The following is a 20,175-nucleotide window of genomic DNA, read 5'->3' as shown; positions in this document are numbered from 1 at the left end:
TCACCAAAATCGGAAGTGTACTAAAACTAGAAAAGTAACTCAACTACTCTAATCGATATCAATTGTCAATTTACATGGAGCCACCTAACTACGGATTTCTTCTTTCTTTTCTTTTTTTGACATTCGCACTATCGAATAGAAATCACATTCCTATGCATCAACTTACGTAGACCATCAAAAAAAAGAAACATTACTTTGCACAAAAACACAAGGAAATATTTCTGTGTGAGACTGCAGATTGGATTCGATAGAATTGGGATAATAGTAATACTTACAACAGAGTGAATCTCGGCCTACAGGCCTTTTACAAATACTCCATTCATTTAAATAAAACAACGCCACAACAATTTAGTTACCCACAACTTCAATTAATCAACACAAATCTCTTTTTTTTTCTATTGCCCAAAAACAGAAAAAAGAGAAAAACACCAACACATTACAAGTTTACAACATTGATGAATCAGTTGGTTTTTTTTTTCTAATCTCTCATCTCTGCCTAATGTCAGGGTGTGCTTCCTATGTTGTGTGTATCTCCACTTCTTTCTTGTATACTATGGGCTAAACCGCTAAAACCACAAGAGGGGCGGGGGGAGAAGGGCGGGGGAAGGGGAGGTGGTGCAAAAGAATCAAAGGTATGTATATGTATAATTTTCTGTCACTTAGGTGTTTCATGCATTGCAATTTCACTAGACACAGAGTCTGTTTGGCATTCTACAATAGTTCTTGTCGAGGCACGCGTTTTAAGTATCATTTCTTCATACTCATCCTCAGGTTTCGATAAAGCAACAATTGCGCCTCCGGCACCAATTGAAGCTTCACCATTGTGTATAACAACCGTCCTTATCACAATGTTCAAATCGAATGTCCTGTTAATTGAGAAATATCCAATTGAACCAGAATAAATACCCCTAGAGCAACTCTCAAGAGAATCAAGTATCTCCATGGATCTCAACTTCGGAGCACCTGTCATGGATCCACCAGGAAATGCAGATCTGACACAATTGACTGGACTTACATCTTCACGCTTCTTTCCCCTTATGGTACTCACCATTGTGTGAACAGTAGCATAAGACTCCACATCCATGAGGTTGGGCACATGAACAGAACCCGCATCACATACCTGTCCGAGGTCATTTCTGAGTAGATCAACTATCATCAGATTCTCAGCCTGATCCTTCTCACTGTCATAGTTCAGGAAAGGTGTTATGAACAGAAAAAAAAAAAGGTGAGCAGCATTATGAATTATTGGCTCGAGAGCAAGGAGACAATGGCCCTTTCAAACAGACTTGGTAGCACAATGTTAACTTCCATAAACTCAAGTCAATATCATTCAACCAAAATACTCGTCTAATTATTTCTGTTTTGATAAAGTCACAACTCACAAGGAGTCGTTGTACCATCAGAGGCCCCAGATCATGCAAAATTATTCTTTACAGTGTCTCGTATTAGATGGTTTGATCAATGTGACCACTATTAGTAAAACAAACAAGGAAAAGTTGACCAATATGACACCATATATAAGTGCAGAAGCAACACCAACTACAACGTGTTCATAGGGCAGCACCAACCAACTACAAATGTTGCATGAGGCCAATAGCATGTGACTATAAGTTCTGGTGAGCCTTTTTCATATGGTGATGGTTAGCCAAGGGTGGGAATCAGATGTAGAAAGAAGGATCTTGAAAGTGATTGGATATGTGGAGAACCAGCAATATCCACAACAATATCGTATGGTTGCACCCATTAAAGTTGGCACTGCCCTATACACCCAACATAAAGTTCATTTTCCTCTATCATATAGGCTACTTATTCCAACAAAAACTGATAGAAGGTTACGAGGAAAAAAAAAAGATGAAAATAATTATCTATGAACAAACTATTACCAGAAAAGAAAGATACAACCTACTAAAAGTTAGAGCAAAAAACATAGATAGCTAATGGCCTGACAGGAAAGGGGAAACAGACGTTCTTTTCCAAGTAATGCAAGATACGTAGTATACATTCATATGATGCCGAATACAGGCATATGGAAGCCCTAAATTCTGTAGAGAGGGAAGATAACTAAAAAAATTGGATAATCACAGCAACAGTTCAATGGTACCTGTATTGAAGCTGCAACTTAAGCTGTTCATCTCTTTCTGGAGTTGAGCCTCGAGAGATGGTACCCTTGATTGGCTTTGCTTCCAGGATACCATCTCTGTCCAACTGCAGGAATCTCTCTGGAGAAGAGCAACAGATGCATAAATTCTCCTTTGGGAAGTTCAGCCATGCAGCATATGGGGCAGGATTCTCTTCGCGCAGTCTGAGATAAAGATTTAGAGGATTTATCTCGTCAATATTCTTCCTCATCTGAGTTGTGAGGCACAACTCATAGCTTTCTCCATCTTTGATGTATCTAAGACACTTCTCGACATCTTGTATGTATTGGTCTCTTGATTTTTCAGAGATGAAGCCAGCTTCAAGTGGAGAGAATACAGGAGACCCAGTATGTCGTTCCTTGCTAATTTTTGTAGCAGAACTTTCCAAGTTAAGAAGCTTCAACTGTACATCATCTATCCATGACTGTTCAGTTGAACTTTTGTCACATAATGATAAGATGTAAACATCACCGTTGTTATGATCAATTGCCACAAAATTATCAACAAAGAAGAGGCAGGCATCTGGAGCAGAAGATTTGTGGCCATTAGATGCAGAGCCACACTCAACTTTTAGATTATACCTGCAAAGTTGAAACAATTTGGACTAAATAAACGCCTGATCTAAATGCATATTCTTGCAGATTAGAATGTGGAAAGCCTCTTCTAAAATTAATCTAACATACCCAATGTAGCCAATATATCCACCACAAAAGTCAAAAGGCAACCCTTGATAGTCTTCCCCATCACAATGAATTGATTCGAGTTCCTGTTCCATAGGCACAAAACCCATTAATCATTTACAGTACATAAAACGGACGTAATACTTCTACAAATTGACAGCAAGAAACTTTCGGTCTGCTAAGAACTTTTGAGATCATTATAGGTCAAATAAGATAAAGATTGCAGCCGAGGTGCTCTGCAACTAACTACAATCTTAACTGTTAAGAGACTGGAAATTAAGTACTCCCTCCGTTACTTATTGATGTTCCTAGTTTGACTTGCACATTTGCCAATGCACATATTGACTTATAACTCATTTGTAAAAATAATTAAAATTTGATATTATTATAGTACTAATTGAGACGAATAAAACAAGATCCTACATGACTAAGTTTTTTTCTTATACATTGATAGAAATTTAGAAGATTCTATGTTATTCCAAATAGTGCCAAGATTCCAACTAGGAACATCAATAAGGAACGGAAGGAGTAGAATAGTTCAAATATAAGAGTGAACCTTGTTAGATATATTCCCTTTGCTCCTTTATAACCTAGACACTTACTATTCACATACTTTACTTTGACCGTCGTCAGTTTTATATACATAAGGAAAAACGTAATTATATGAGATCTTGATAGATTCGTCTCGACATATATTTTCCAAATATCAACTTTTTATAATTTTTACTTGTTCATGATTGAAGATATTAATGATCAAAGTTTTCACTGGCAAGCGTGAAAGCCAAAATATGTGTATCTGAAAATGGGGGAGTATAATACATGTGAATTTGCCACAGCACTGACATCTGATATAGTTTTTTATTTGAGGGGTCAGCACTGACATCTGATATAGTTAAGAGGTTAAGAAGTTACGGACTTCTTTGACATGGACTATACAAACATTAAAAACCATTAGCAGAAATATTCTTCTATAATGCTGAAGCAAAGCAGCCTCAAGAGTGAAACCTCCACCAAAGAGAAGTAAAACAGACATTCCAAAGTTGAGTCTAGATTTAGCTCATCCCGACATTAGCAAAAAAAAAAAGACTCAACCACCACAAACGCCCTAACAGAACAGTCATTCAGAAGAACATTACAGGGAGAGGTAGTACTAGCTGCAACAGCTTCCTAGGATGCAAACCTTACAGAACTCTTTTCACCACCCTCCATAGTCCATACCCGATCTAAGAGCATGGAGTCATTGGTAAACATTGTTCTTCTCGTTTTGATATCCTCATATACACACAAGGATGATTACCATTTTTTTTCTAATCATCTAGCATCTTCAATGTGGAAATTTTTCTCCACCCAATTCATGGGCTATATAGGAAAAAGGTTCCCTAAAATTACTCACACTTCCATCTTCTCTTTAAGACTCACCTACTTGAAGTTTATGTTTCCACTACCTTATAAATATTACTTTCTAATTGGACTGGGGGAATCCAGATGCACATAGGACGTATTTGATGTCTACTTGGAGGAGCAAAATAGACACCGATTGATCACACAACATCGACAACACAGACTGACGCTGCTTCTAGGTACTCTACAGGTAGCAAAGCTCACAAATACTGATCTATGCATACTCTATGCTTATCAACCATTGGAACTTAAACTATAAGAAAAAGTTCGTAACTATATCAACATTCGACAAGTACATGTATAGGAGGAATGTAACTAAACTCTATTGTCCATCTGTATATAACCGCTTCTCCACTTCTCTATTTATTTATTACTGCCCTTCATTTTATGAGCTTGGGTGAAGGGGGTTGAGGGTAGGTGGTGAAGGAGATTTGGCTAGTGGATTTGATACCGAGGCAACCACTATCCCCAGGTCATCCTACTACTAGGCTACAAACTATCATAGACCACTATGAGTGTTATTGGCATATTTGATCTATATCCACCAATCCAGCAACAAGTAAATGGAGATATTGAACACTTGCACCTGTTTCCATATCTAAATCTCCAAAATGCAAACCTTGCGTAGTGAGGTAAAAGTAAATATATGTAGAAAGCTAGAACGAACTGTCACACATACCTTGTCTAAGAAATCAAGAAAACCATTTTCCAAATACATGCTCGTAACATTACCCTCAGCATTTGCAATTGAAAGTTGACCTCCATTTCTGCACCAATAAAGAATGGTTGTCTTATATTCTCCAAGAAAGTAGAAAGAAAGACGAATGTAGAAAATCAATAAAGCTTTAGTAAGATATTGACATTTTACTATTTTAGAGCTTTATCGTTTATAACTCTCACCTCTGGAATGGAAAGGCAAGTTTAATTAGAATTTTAAGTCATCGACAAAAACCAGGGAGACACTTACAAAATGTATTTCATGGATCATATATACCAAATACTCCGAAATATGGGGATGATTTTAATATAATGCTACAAATGCGTGTAAGTATAAGAAATTGTACACGTAGCCAAATCATACAGAGAAAATTAGACCTTTGATCAGACAGTTTGAAAGTAAGTTGCTTCCATAGAGATCCACCTTTTTTACCCATAAACGAAAACCGAGCTCTTCCCTGGCAGAGACAGCAAAACGTTGAAGACGAAAAAAGTATCAGAGATTAAGATAATAAACTCAAAGTGCAACAGTGAGCTTCATCATGAGCCAGAAAGAAGTCAACTCGAGAAAAAGGATGAAACATTATCAGAGAGGAAACATTGACATTTAACTCCCCCTTGAACACGGGTCAGAAAGGAGGAAAACAAAAGCTCCGCAGCACACTTTATTTAGTATGTACATTAAGTTGATAAGTGGGCATCATAGTGAAGACCTTGGGATCAGATACCAACAAATACACACTACTCTAGCAGGATATTCAATATCATCGAGTTTCATCCCAACGTATCTATATCGTATCCATATAATTCTAGAGGGAGACCTTGTCTACACATGCAAAATGTGACACTCACAATTTCTCTGCAAACATAATTATGCAGCATTCTGAGTTCTGAGTGGCCAAATTACAAAATTCTAATGCACTCTTACTAATGGACCAAACTTATTTTTATCAATTAAATTCAACTTTACTAGTTTCATGCTTCAATCATCTGGCTGAATCAATACACATCTTCATGACATCAGATTTCAGATGATTTTAACATCTCCAAGAACTATAATAATAATATGATCAGGGATCATAGAATTTTACAAGTGCAAAATGGACCAAAAATGCTTACTCATTTAAGAGTAATGCTAAAAAAGGGGGGTTCTTAAGCTGGATAGTGACCCCTTCATAATACGTTTACAGATCATCCTGCAAACCTTCTCGTATATCAAGTCAAGAGTCCAGGAATCTGAATTATTTCAGGACAGAAAGTCATAATATGCAGGTAAAGAGACTTTTCAGGGAAGGCACAGGTAAAGAAGCAAATGAGGATACGCTTTTTTGCATTTCCAAGATGATAGCATTCTGCTACTCTTTAAGCATGTTACTTGTAGGCCGCCCATTTTCTAGAACATTGTATCCTTCATTCATTGTTAGTTATCGCCACTTCCCCACATTCATTGTTAGTTATTGCCACTTCCCCAAGATATATATATTGGATGATATAATTTGCATCAACAGAGAATAAGAACTAGAGTTAAATCCTATCAAGTATTTTAGGTGTTAATGATGACCATTATGTACCAAAAGATCGAGAGAGCTGCCACATGGAAATAGTGTGTGCAAAAATTTACAGGATAAGGGAGTTTCAGCAACAAGATATGGGTAATAACGACTAATAATAAAGGTAGTTTTGAGGAAGGACCAGCTTATTACAACCCACAAGCAGCATCATCAGCGTCTTGTAGAAATTACAAACAATGATGATTTGTTTGCTGACTCAAAGTGGGAGTTTGAAATAGTATGTCAGCTACTAACAACAAAATTCAGTTTCACCAATGTTCTCCCCTCAGTTCTTAGACCTCATATATGCATCATTATGAACTCTGAATAAATAATCTCCACAATTTCACATAGAAGCTGGAATAAGAAACTCATGAGATTTGGAAAAGAAAACTCCTAGTTCACTCTACATCAAAACTCAATCACTTTAACTAGCAGAGACTGATATATCTACGTTCATAGACAAAGAGTCCATATTCATAGTCTATAGGAACTGTTTCAGCTTTTAATCTACATCTTAATTCTTGGCCTTCCAAAACCCTATCTCATGCAGGATCCTCACAGGGCTATAAGTTGTAGTCGATTTTATGGTTGTTCTTTAGTCTAATGCCACACCCACTCTCAAAACCTCTTTTGTTAGCACATCCAGCACCTTATCACGAGCAAACAACTGACATAGAAGCTCCTATATACAGTAAATGAAGGATTGTTTACTTTTGGTACTATAATTCTTATCTTTATTAATCTCTTTTATAATTTTCATTAACTTCCTCAGAGCATGCAGTTTGCACAATTATAACAAGTCACATTCCTTTATCTCAAAACAAATTCTTCTTAAGGCATGTTTGGTATCGCTATTCACCGCTAGTTTTGAATTTTTTTAGTTTAGTGATCTCAAAAATTGTATGGTATAGCTTGTATAATGTAACTTAAATGTAGTCATAAATAAACTGATTATATTGCAATAAAACCTGAAGATTACTTGTTTTAATTTACAAAAATTTGTTTCAATTTTTACACAATAAGGAAATTCACAACTTCCAGTGATAGCCAAAAAATTCATCCACCTTCATCAGAGTAGCCATTATACATAATCTTTCATCTATGTTACTCAACGCAGGTAGACTGTTGGGTATGCAAACATGTCTCAGTTTCAGACACGCCAAGGCTAAAAATTTCAGACACAGGACACCATCCTAAAAATGGAATGGATGTGGGGGCATGGCTTTCATGAAACCAGTGATTTTGAAAGACTTTTGCATGAGATCTTCATATGAAAATACATATGTACACGTTTCAGGTTAATCAATTATTTGTAGATGTTAAACTTTTTATCTCGTGCCTATTTATCAGCACGCATCACATAATTTCTCTTTTCCTTCCTTGTCCATTTACATTGTCTCTCAACCAATATATAATTCAGATAATCGAAAATCAAATAGTCGAGGTGAAGAATGCCTCAGGTAAGAAATAAATACCCGTTCCGGAATGTCGAGTGTTCGGCAAAGATATGTAAGATAACTCAAAGGGCAGTAGTAACATATGCCTTTTAAAAGTGGGATATTTCAATGGGGAAGAAGGAACTTACTGCAGAAAATATCGACAACTAAGAGAGAAAAATACTAGGGTGAGAGATCTACAGACCTTTTCTATAGATGAACTATCTAGCCAAAAGGTTTCATCAGCATTGCACTTTCCGAAAAGCTTTGAAAAAATATTTCTCGCACCACCAACTTTGTTAGCTAAAGAATCAAGTTTCTTCCACCTTAATTTCAGGTGTTGAACTCTCATGTTCCTTCGTGAAACATCGTAAAGATTGCTGATACTAGAATGGCTAACACAATTCCCCTTATTGACAAACGAACTCCTTATCAATGACCTGAGGGGATGAACTGTCTGAGGCACCTGCATGCACGCTAAATAAACTTTACTGCTCAGACAAAAGCGACTATATACAGCGCAGAAAATCATTGTTCAAGTGTACATTGCCTCCTGAAAGCAATGGAATTCGAACAAAAAACAGGCAATCCACCATCATAGCAAAGCACTAAAAAACTATGATCTGGAAAAATTAAAGAAGCTTTAAGAAAAGATTACCAGGGGAACTAGATAAAAGATTGGAAAAGCCACAATACCATTTAACTTTCTATTAGAAGATGATGCTCCCCATCCTTGCCAATAATCATCAGTTAGGTCTCTAAAGTTCATAAACATCTGCCTCCCGTAATTGGTTGCAACGCTCTCGGGATGAAACTAGAATTTAATATAAGCTCTCATCAGGCAAATAGTCATAGCATGTCACATTACAAAAGAAAATTAGTATATTATGAAAGAAAGAAATTTGATACAAAATATGGTACTGCAAGCAGAACGTACCTGCAAACCATAATGAGGTCTGCTGACATGACGTACACCCATGAGAACTTTTTCACTTTGCACACAGTTCTCTTCAAAACAACGCAAGGAACTTCCATCTACAAGAAACGCAGGTGAATACTTCATGTCCATTTTCTAGCTTCCATTGTCAGCACAAAAGTCAGGTACCAAGCAAGAAGTCGTAAGAAAAGAAAGTGTATTACCAGAACAGGTCCATGCTGTGGGAACAAGTTCTTTCGGCAACGTGTCCTCGTCTACAACAAGTGAATGATAACGAACAACCTGCACAGCAAGTGCATCAATGGTAACTAACTTCTTAAAAGAGAACACTCCTTCGATAACCTAAAGCAGGCTAAGTGCTTTTCTCAACATATTCCACTAGTGACTACTGACCACACTATTCCAACGATTTATAATGATAGCCAAGTCAATTATATATCAAAACAAGAAGATTAACATTATAAAAAAAAAAATATGCAACAAAGGAAGATAAGAAAGTCATTTTAGATTAAACATCAATTATACGACAACACTGTCTTCAAGTACGCTATCACTATTAGAAGGCACCAAAGTAGAATAAAGAATGAGTACTCTAAATGTCTGAGAACAAACTGAAAAGGAGTTCGCCTACGGCTGTAAATTTTAGCCCATTTGCTGCATGTCATAAGAAATTTTCACAGTTAATTTCAACAACATTGACTACAGAGAGATTGATTTGAATCTCCTAAATCTAAAAAACAATCAATTTAATAAAAAAAGGTTAGTGCATAGAGGTTGAATCACGTGACCCTGGCAAGTCAGGATCGCCTGAACAAAAATTTTACAAAAAATGTCTCATTAGCGAACAGTGGCACTGTTCATCTTACTTCAACATGAATACAGAATACCACAAACCTCCAAAATAATCTCTTTCAACAAAAATTTGAGCAGACGCTAAAATTAACTCAGAAAGGCACTGAAACTAGAAACTTCTTGGTGTGTGACTCTGTGTGCGTACGGTGTGCATGCGCTTTCATGTGGAACCGAAAGTAAATATATTAAAACAATGTAAACATCTCCAATCCAAGCTAACCTTGAAGCCAGAATTTCTCCCAGAAGGAATGTTGTCAAATAATCTACTACCATCATGCTCAATCTCACTGAAAGGATATAACCAGCACATGATGAGAATAAGGAAAAATCACACAATTTTAAATGTAAAGATCATTTAATGCTTATTAAAACATAGAAGTAGATCATAATTGCACGTAGCCAAGTACCTCAGACGTCCATGTACTGGTTGAGTTGCATGTACAATTTGAGCACCATGAACATATCCTAGGGCCTGCCAGAAAACAGAGAGATTCAAAAACAAAAAGCTCAACATTAATGGTGTGTTTGATTGGGTAGAAAACATTTCCAACAGAAAGTGGTTTTCCATGAAAACCATTTTCCAAAGGAAAACTCAATAATAGATTGATTTTCCTTTGTTTGGTTGAAGGAAAGTAAATTTCCTTCGAACCCATTTTCCTTTGTTTGTCTTGTGTTACTGTTTAATAGAGTGAGGGAAAGTGTGGCTTCCCTTGCCTCACTAGGAAAGTAATTTTCCACCATTGGAAAATTAAATTCCGCCCGTTTTTTCCCTTGATCCGATCCAAACCAAATAGAGAAAAGTGAGGAAAATAGTTTTCCTGGAAAATACTTTCCTTCTAACCAAACACACTCTAAGAAGAGAGGTGTGAAAATGGCATGCCAGTACATAAGTTTCAAACCGTTTGCTCTATAAATGCAGGGATCTAAAATTTCGACAGCATGAACATGTTCAAGCACATATCTAATCACCTAAAGGCTAGCACATATCTGACTGCCTAAGGGCTAGCATGTATCAAGTGCAGAAGATCCACTGACTACAGAAGGCAGGCCATCAGAACGTCGTGGTTCATGCTCTTATCCATTGATATAGCTTTTAAGGACTACTAAATATTCTATGGTTACCTGACACACGGTACAAGATTAGTTACAGTAAGACGGTAACACAACTCACTACCTAGTTTTTTCACATTAGCCAAAAAGTGCACTCAGAAGTACCAATTCATCTTTTTCGGGATGCAGTTCGTGAGGGGATTAGCAAATTGTTTAACATTGAAATCTATGTTGATCTGACTTTGTAAAGATAAATCGTCGTTGTGGTACAAGTAACTTAAAAATCCTAAACCCCTAGACCTTCACCTCCTCTTTTAATCCATCAGCAGATTGGTTCGATTCATTAAGTGTCTGTGTATAACTACCTCTATTTGTCACTCTGCATGCATAACATGGCCGTATGAGGCTATGAGCTATAATGAGGTTAGCTAGTATCATTGCAGCTTTAGTATTATAAAAATCATTGAAATAGAAAGTACAGATCCAAACATTCACAAAGCCACCCAAATATTCTAGATTGGTTAAGAATCAGAGTATAACTATTGGAATTCAAACTATCTCCACAAAAAGTGGGCAAACATGCAATCTGATGATTAAGTAACTGAGAAAATGACCACCAGAGAATTTCACATCTGAGATTTGAGGTATATCTAGAAACAAAAGATGTGTATTCTAAAATCTAAGCAATTCAATACGTCAGATATGTTTGTGACTAAGATTTGCGAAGAAAATCTAATGCAGTCATGTCAGGTGTCAATAGATATACATGTCTGATACAGTGCAGATGCCAAGACTTCACCTGTGTCGTTGATATGTACACAAACTACCTTTAGTCAAGATTTACAAAAAACCAAGAATCTTGAAAGAAAGACTGAATCTTGGAAGGTTTCTTTAGGTTTGTACACGCTGCAAACCTGATTCTCACACCTCAAAGGAGAATCCGGAAGGTTCCACACACGGAAGAGGAAGTAAACTTGTTTGGAAATGAGAAGGGGAGCACTGTGCAAACTAAGTTGAAATGTCTCCCCACTAAAGACAAATTTTTTGAGCACTAGGAAGATCGGGAGACCTGTTTTCAAACAACTTTCCGACATTTGATCTCCTATAACATCCCTGCTCTAGTTATTTTGGTGGAAGCTCTATCTAGCAAGAGCAACACTACAATGTTAACTTTCTGAAATTCTCAAGGAGTTCACAGCGTCTTGAGGTATTAAATGTTAACTTTCTTTCTTATAATTCCTTTATGCATGCTAGCCCTCATATTGCAAAAGAAAGGTTGTCGTACCATCTATCTTCCAAAAATCTTCGAATAATATTGGTTCTTGGCCATCATGGGTCATCTCTTCCACCCATTGACATGCCCCCATCTATTGGATCCCGCAGCAAGAAAATCCTGCAAGCATTTGACATTTCTGGCACATCAGCCTATGTAACACCCTCTATAAGCTTGCTGCTAAAATATTAGTGCATCAACTGAAACCTTTTCTAACCTCCTTAAATTCTCAAAAACAGAACAACTTCCATTGTTGCCTCAGAAATCCTATGACAGTGCAGAGTGAGGATTTATAACAAAGTGCCTTGTAGACAATAATCTATAAACGTTATTCAATTCGTCTCATTATGGACTGTGTGTTGAAGGCTTACTCTCTTGTCTTAATCAATAGCCATAACAAAAAACCCTCTTTCTGGTCATGCTAGAGATTTTACACACGAGGACCTTTTATTTCATAACTCTTTAAACAATGCATCGATGTTTCTCCCCATGGATCAACCACGCTTCTGGAAATAGGAAACGGACTCCCTTTTGGGTGGCAAAAGAGGGAATCCCTCTCTCCCATCTTTCAGATCACAGACGAGTAGACGACTTACTTTAGTTTGAGAAGGTGAAGGAAAACACTGCCTTTGCAATTAGGGAAACTCTAGACAGCTTGAACCGGGTCAAAAGATCAATAAAAAAAGTAGACTGATCCTCTCAAAAAAACAGCCTTGATGAGTAGGGATGGCAATGGGTCCTGGACCCGATCCAGACCCGCTAGGACCCAACCCATTTATAAGGGTCTGGGTCCAGAAATTTTAGACCCAATGGGTCCGGGTCGGGTCTGGGTCCCGAAGAGCATGGGTCGGGTCTGGGTCCGGGTCTACATATGCTAGACCCAGACCCGCCCCGCGGACCCATTTACATATTAGAAATTTTTTTTTTTACCTAAACTCTAAAATTTTATGAGTTGTGATTTTGTGAACTCATTAGTGTTGTAACTCCACTAAGACATGTAACTTTATAAGTTGTAACATTTTAATATATTATGAGTTAATTCTTAAAATTTTATTTAGAGAATGCTTTAACCATGAATACAATAACCTATATATATTAGGGCGAAAATTTTTAATTACATATATTAAAAAATGTGATGAAAACTTAAAATTAAAAAGGACCCAGTAAGGACCCATGGACCCGCTAGACCCAACGGGTCTGGGTCTGGGTCTGAAAAATCTAGACCCAACGGGTCTGGGCCGGGTCTGGGTCTGGGTCTAGGTGGACCCGACCCAGACCCGCCCCATTGCCATCCCTATTGATGAGTGCAGCATTCTCTTTCTATACACTCCGGGAGTGGAGAGTGAATCTTTTGGGACATACTCAAGAAACCCACAAGAAGAGAGATTCAGTTTGTGGTGGATAAGGAAAAAAATAGGTAACTGGAAAGCTAGCAGTACTTGATAGTTCTAGATTGTGCCTTGCTAACTCGACCTCAAAATGCCATACTTACTAGCTCCAATCAGATTGCCACCTTCAAAGAGGAAGACCCGATTGTTAATAAATTTATTTGGGGTGAAGATCGAGAAAAGATTTGAGTTCATTCAATTGACATGGCTATGATCCATCTGTCTAAGGATTTAGGGGAACTGGGTCCCAATATTAATCTGGTTCTAGATGAAGCTGGACTTGAAAACGAATCGGGGAACACCACTCTTGCCCAAAGATGTATTCACTCAAAAAAACATCCAGCACCCCGTATATAGTTCAAGAATGAGCCTTCCACCTGAAGAGACATAGAAAGATGGTGGATATGAGTGGTCATCACATATATAATTTTGTCACAATGGAAAGATAAGTGTCTAGGTTCTGGGTGTATCAGAGAGATAATTGTTGATCCCCTGAATAAGGATGAGGGGAATATTACTAGGAGTTATCCAACCTATAACCTTTTCTCTACTAAAGTTCATAGCTTTCATATCCCAAATTCTGGTGATTGTTAGATCTTCCTTATCTCAAACTTTGTAGTCCAAGGAAGTTTTCCCTCTTTAGCCTATGATGCAATCTACTTGAAAACTAGACCTAGAGATTGCCACAACCTAAATTGGGTGTCGAAACTTCCATGTCCACCAAAGATCAAATTCTTACAGTGGCTATTTATTGGATAGCACTTGATTCATGCCAGTCGATCTTGTTATAATGGGATTAGGGCTCTGACATTGTTGACGACGTTGATGATGTTGTTGCTGATGATGGAGGAGACTTCCCTGGATGCTTAAAGGGAGTGTGTGACGGCTAAGGCAATACAGCATTAACTTCCTGCTTATGTCAACACTAATGCCAACCATCTTATAATTAGCTGCACAGTAAGTTCAAGGCAAAGAGTGATTGTAATTATCAAGATTTCCTGAGATTTTTCTGCCCCTTTCTCCTTCTCTAGATTCTGGAAACATAGAAATAGACTAATCCTTTCATTTTCCCCTGCTAAGGATCCCGAATTCCCAATTTCATTACCAGAAGAGCCAAATTTCTCGCATGGGAATTTCAGGCTGCCTAGTCATTGTTAAGACCTCGATCCTCTAAGCTTAGGCAGACTATCCATCCTCCTCGACATTGGCTCATGGTAAAAAGTGATGCTTCTATTTCTTCGTACTAATGAATTAATGATCCTACAGGCTTATCTGGTGTTTGTTGAAGGTGAGTGGCAAACGGAAGTGGGTATCCAGATGAAAAGCTTTGCTCCTAATGCTCTTTTTGCGGAGATACAAACAGTAAAGAACGCCATAGACGCTTACAAACTTCACATGATGGAAAGGAGAATCTTTGCTTCTGACTCGCAAAGAATGGCGCACATGCTCAATGAAGATTTTGCTCCTTGAGATTTATAATATCATTAATGAATGCATGGATCATCACCATGTCCTCCGGAAAGTGAAGTTCACTTTTTCTAGAAGAGAAACAAACCAACTTGCAGAAGCTCTAGTCGAGAAGGCGAAAAATCTAGAAAGCTGTGGCAATGAATGTAGTACAAACCTCCATCTTGGTACAGATTTTAATATTGCAAAAAGTGTTGTCTAATTGAGATTCCTTACATTCACCAAAAGAATGGAATATCTACGGAGAACCAGTGTTCATGTCCTTATAAAAACGAATCACTTTCATTTTAGATATATGAAAAGTTTGCATGGAATCTGATGTTGAGCAAATTTTAAATTAATAAAAAAAATTGGATATGTTATGCAATGAAGTAACGCTAATAGATATCGGCAATAATTATTTTCAATATAGGAGAATATTGATGACAAAAGCCCATGCATATATTATTTACAACGAAATGGCTTGATTATCAATTAAGATTAATCTGTTAAAAAGAGTAGAAATTGTAAATTCATATGCTCGGACTTCATAGGAACTTTAGAATCTTAGTTGATTAGTTCTAACTTCTAAGAAGGATTAACCTTTACTAAATCTGAGGCGCTAAGTTTGAGACTTCTAGCATTGACAAGGACACCCTGACAATAAGGCTTCTACACCAATTTCAGGAATCCTCCAATATGACATTGCAGAGGAGGGAAAAGGGACTCAAGTTAGTCAAGAGTGAGACAAACCACATGAACACACCAGGGCTTCGCCAAGCTCATACACAATAGTGCCATCTTTTTTCTTTTTTCTAAGTAACCAGATAACTTAATATTTGGGCTTGATAGATCTTTGTCCAAGAACCCCCTAGTCAGCCTGGAACTTATGATTAAAACATCAATCAAGCATTGTAATTATTTTTGTCTTCCTTTTAAGTATCCCCCAAAGATACAATACACTGTGTTGAACTCTTTAACATGCAACAAAAGGCAAATAAAAGCAGATTTTTTTCTTATGTCATACACCAAACTGTACCTGATGTCCAAGGCAAACACCCAAGATAGGTATATCCCTGCATTCAAGCAGCAGATGAAGGCATAACCCTGTAAAACAAAAGGGAAAATCAGATTCAGGTTTTACATAATTCAATCAAAATTTACAGGGACGTAATGTATCCACATCACAAATGAGGCAGTGGAAGTTCTAGTTGATGTTATCATGCACTCTTATGATGGTATCACCTAAATGTAATCTATGCCTTCTGATACAAAAAAAAATGTACCATTATTTAAAATTTTCAACTATTTATGACTGCAACATTAATCAATATTGGACAGACATGGATCACAAAATTTTAAAATTCAAAAGCCTGAACAATCTTGTATAAACATGGTTCAAATAACAAGAGAAGAATCAATGTAGACCAGAATACCCTCACCTATATCAGCAGCACACATTGGTGAACCAGGGCCTGGTGATATGACAATATTATCAAAGGCTCTTTCCTCATATAAATAATAGTAAGCTTCTTCCCATGTCCATTCATCATTGCGCACAACAACGGGAGGAACTGGTATAAAGTTTAAGAAATAGTGAAAGCTGTCAGCACTATCATCTCCAAGTGAGGAATATATTCATGATTGAACAAGCTCCACTATCTCGAAGACCGGCATGGAAGCATAATTGCAAAGACGAGCCCTCTTTTCCAAAAATGGGAAGTCAGTTCATCACCAATTTTTATGTCATGTAGGCAATGATGCTTATTAAGGTAAGATTAAAAGAAAGAAAGAAAAATATGCAGTACCATAATGCCACAAATGGCATCAACCAATGGGAAACTAAGGGTGCAAGCTATATAAGGGGAAGATGTATTGAAAATAATTATTTGCTACACCTCAACAACAACCAACTAAACACATGAAGATCTCCATAGCAAATTACTTCATTGGATTTACCAATTAATTATACAGCTTCTCTCAATGCAAACATTACCAAACACAGTAGGACTTTGAAACGGCAAAGTTAAATGTTAAACATTCAAGAACACTAAAGGCATCTTTTAGAGAATTGAAGTCCGTATGGATCCCATGTGAAGCAACCATTGAGTGCCAGACAGCTGCTCTCAGAACCAGACATTTAAAACTCAAAGATCAGCCACATCAGAGACAAAAAGGCACCTTAAATGAAGTCGTCCTTCCTACGCGATTAGATTCTGAAGTTGTTGTATATCCAAAGAATTACATACTTCTAGCATACAATCTTTACATAGATAATAACCCTATAATTGATATAACGGACACATAAGAAATTCAACAAGCTAAATTACCATGGAAACTATTCAAATCGTCATCAATATGTTATTCGCAACACAATCTTAAGCACACATAAAACAATCAATATGCGTACAGCGTACATTTTAATAAAATGCAATGTAAGCCAGTAGCCACATAAGAGAGCAATTATAGATTCATACCCTTGTTAATGACCGACAACTCTTGGTAGATGTTGAATGTATAGCTATCATAATTATCAATCAACAAAGTCCTAACATACTCCGATCTCCTATTTGTATTCATCTCTCTCCCTTTCTTCTTACTCATAGATGCCTCCTGCAATTCTTCGGACGCCAAATAACTTGGCGAGGCTACAATTGCTCTCTGAGCATCAAAACTACATTTATGAAACTCATCCTTCCTAACTGGCTTAACAGATGCCTTTGGCAATGGAGCTTTTGTTCTGTTGTTACGGAAACCCTCAGGATAAGGACTCTTCGTCTCCAAAGACGACGAACACCACAAACTGAAGCTCATTTCTCCCTCCTCCTAACACGAGAACTAGAAAATCAACCAAACAATCACACAATAAGCAATTACATAGTAAATTTACTCACAGCATCAAAAAAAAATCATTCAATCTTCAAATAACTACACAGTTACACTCGATCAGTTAATTGACAAACCTCAACATACCGAAAAACAGCAAGATCAAAATTGTGTTGTTATTACTCTTTATGATAAACTAAAGATTCGCACATAAAACGAAAATCTTCAAAATTAAAACATCAATCAGATTACTATGTAAAGTAAACCTTTATCATTCTAATGAAATCAAACTTTTATGATACTAATTTAACAAGTACTATAAAAAACGAATCTATAAGAAAGAGGAGAGAGAAAATGTACCGCAACAAAAAGTTTGGCGTAGAAAAAAAGAAAATCGGCGAGAGCAATATAGAGGAGGAGAGAGAAAAAGAGAAGAAACAAAGCTTGTGAATTAGTAGAAAGGCGAGAGCGGCGGCTATGGCGGTGAAGGAGAGAAACGGCCAGAAATGCGTCGATCTTTTGATGATGAAAATTCTCTGACCTTTGATGAATGTGTGCTTACTCTTCCATCCATGCAAAGCTAGTGGTCTGTGGCAACTGTTGCCTGTTGTAGTGTTGTTTGTTGCACTATTTCTAATTTTTTATTCTTTTCTAGAGGATTTAAGGTTTTATTGGAGTTCACCTACTTATAAATAATAATGAATAATGGGATAGATTTTATTTGTTGTTTTGGACTAGGTTCTACGTAGACAGATACGAGTAGATCTGTTCTCTTTGGCATAAAACAGCTGAACTGAATTGAATTGAATTGAACTATATTGAACTGAATTGAATTGAATTGAACTGAATTGAATTGAACTAAATTGAATTGAACTGAACTGAACTGAATTGAATTGAACTGAAATGAATAGTGATATATGAGAGTAAAAGTATTGTTCAGAGTTGAATTGAACTGAACTGAATTGAAAATAAGTTGGGGAGAACATGCCCTAAATAGTACTTGATCGAGTGGTTTGGTTTGTATCAAAGTTGTGGGATCAAACCTCATTAGAGGCACTTTGAGAGTGGAGATTTCCCATTACTATTCCCGTTCCCCCTACTCCCAAGAGGCCTTGTTTGCAAACCCGGGCCGGTTGACCTATGTGTGGTTTTGAGTCCGGTTAGGGCGCCTTCTTCTTACCTTTAAAAAAACATAGACAGATACAAGTACAGGTGCGGATTCGGGTATGGGAACATAAAACGGCAAGATTTTTGAAATTTAAAAAAAGAATACACGTATCCATACAAGATACGTATTGGTATCGAGTATGGGGGCAAATACGAGTACATTTTTAGTCAAATTTGATTGTTTTGAGTTTTGACACAGACTGGAAATGTTCGGTGCACCGTTGAGTAAGCAAGCGGTTAGCGTTGGCTGGTCACTGTGGAGTGTGGACTGTGTGTGGTGGACCAGTGCCTATGGCCTTTATATAATTACTTCATGTCATGCGATTGTGTTACTGTTACCGTTTTTGAAGTATTTATTAGGGTGCATTATAACGCATGGGATAAGCAATAACTCAATAAGCATGGATGCATTGGCACTTTGGCAGTGGGGCCTAGTGGGCTACTAGGCTCCAATATGGTCACTTTACCTAAATTATTTTTTTTTTTTTCGCTGTTTTTGCAAAGGGTCACTCACGCATAAGCCTAATAAATTCTAATTATCGGCTAATTCCATAACAGTTAAGTTTTGCTTCCACCAAGATTTAAACATTGGTCTTCTATATGTGAGATAAGAAGTCATAACATTAGACTTAAGGGTCCTTAGTTACCTAAACTCAATATGATGTACGGGTACCATCTCGATAATTTGACTTTATCCGTACCTTCCTCCTTACTCCTAATCCAAAATTACGCTATTATAATTCATTTGAAATGTGGACACACTGTTTTATTTTTTTTATAAAAAAAAGTGCTTTCTAACATGAAATATCAAGTTGGATTTTATACCTTTTTTGAATTTTAGAAGATTTCAGGTAGCTCAAATTTTATCATTGAGATCAACTAATATCTCCAAGATTCCATCACTAATTTTCAGTTAAAAGAACATCATATAAAAGAGAAAGAAAAACATTAAATGATAGTAAGTCGAAAATAATAATAGTAAATAATTCTAATTATAGGCATTTTTTTGTGATAGATTAAAATAGTATAAATATTTAATTTCATCATAAATTACAAAGACTCTTTTCCTTTTATGGACGTGAACTGTAAATAATCACATGCAACTCCAAATTGAAACTTGCTAATATTTTTCTCTTTCAATGGCTATTATGAGAGCTAGGGGTGTTCCTTTCGGATACCCAATCCGAAATTTCGAATATCCGGAAATTTTAGATCAGAAAAAATGTGCTCTGAATCTAATCCGAAAAAACGAATATCCGAAAACTAAAAATTGGTTTTTCCAAAGAAAAAGTTCATAAAATAAGTCTCCGA

The 20,175-nt window shown here is 36.8% G+C and overlaps 1 protein-coding gene across 2 annotated transcripts; it reads right to left on the bottom strand.

Moving 5' to 3' along the window:
* Positions 1 to 218: 218 nt before the first annotated feature.
* On the bottom strand, positions 219 to 18,345 carry LOC104892108 (aminodeoxychorismate synthase, chloroplastic). Of its 2 annotated transcripts, XM_010677941.4 has the most exons (15): positions 18,058 to 18,345; positions 17,349 to 17,709; positions 16,314 to 16,445; positions 15,911 to 15,978; positions 10,122 to 10,186; positions 9,935 to 10,001; positions 9,066 to 9,144; positions 8,863 to 8,960; positions 8,622 to 8,739; positions 8,131 to 8,402; positions 5,315 to 5,394; positions 4,899 to 4,986; positions 2,822 to 2,904; positions 2,102 to 2,719; positions 219 to 1,181 (listed from the first exon to the last, which is right to left on the bottom strand). In XM_010677941.4, the coding sequence occupies exons 2-15, from the start codon at positions 17,683 to 17,685 to the stop codon at positions 656 to 658; spliced, it is 2,631 nt and encodes an 876-aa protein (XP_010676243.3). In that variant the 5' UTR covers positions 17,686 to 17,709; positions 18,058 to 18,345; the 3' UTR covers positions 219 to 655. The 2 variants fall into 2 exon arrangements, with proteins under 2 accessions (XP_010676243.3, XP_048501196.1); XM_048645239.2 differs by lacking the exon at positions 18,058 to 18,345 and having other exon boundaries at positions 16,314 to 16,575; positions 17,349 to 17,491.
* Between the last annotated feature and the right edge of the window lie 1,830 nt (positions 18,346 to 20,175).

Source organism: Beta vulgaris, chromosome 5 (assembly GCF_026745355.1).
Source record: "Beta vulgaris subsp. vulgaris cultivar EL10 chromosome 5, EL10.2, whole genome shotgun sequence".
In the NCBI taxonomy this organism is placed as follows: domain Eukaryota; kingdom Viridiplantae; phylum Streptophyta; class Magnoliopsida; order Caryophyllales; family Amaranthaceae; genus Beta; species Beta vulgaris.
Note: the sequence above shows the minus strand (reverse complement) of the source record. Positions and strands in the feature narration are given on the sequence as shown.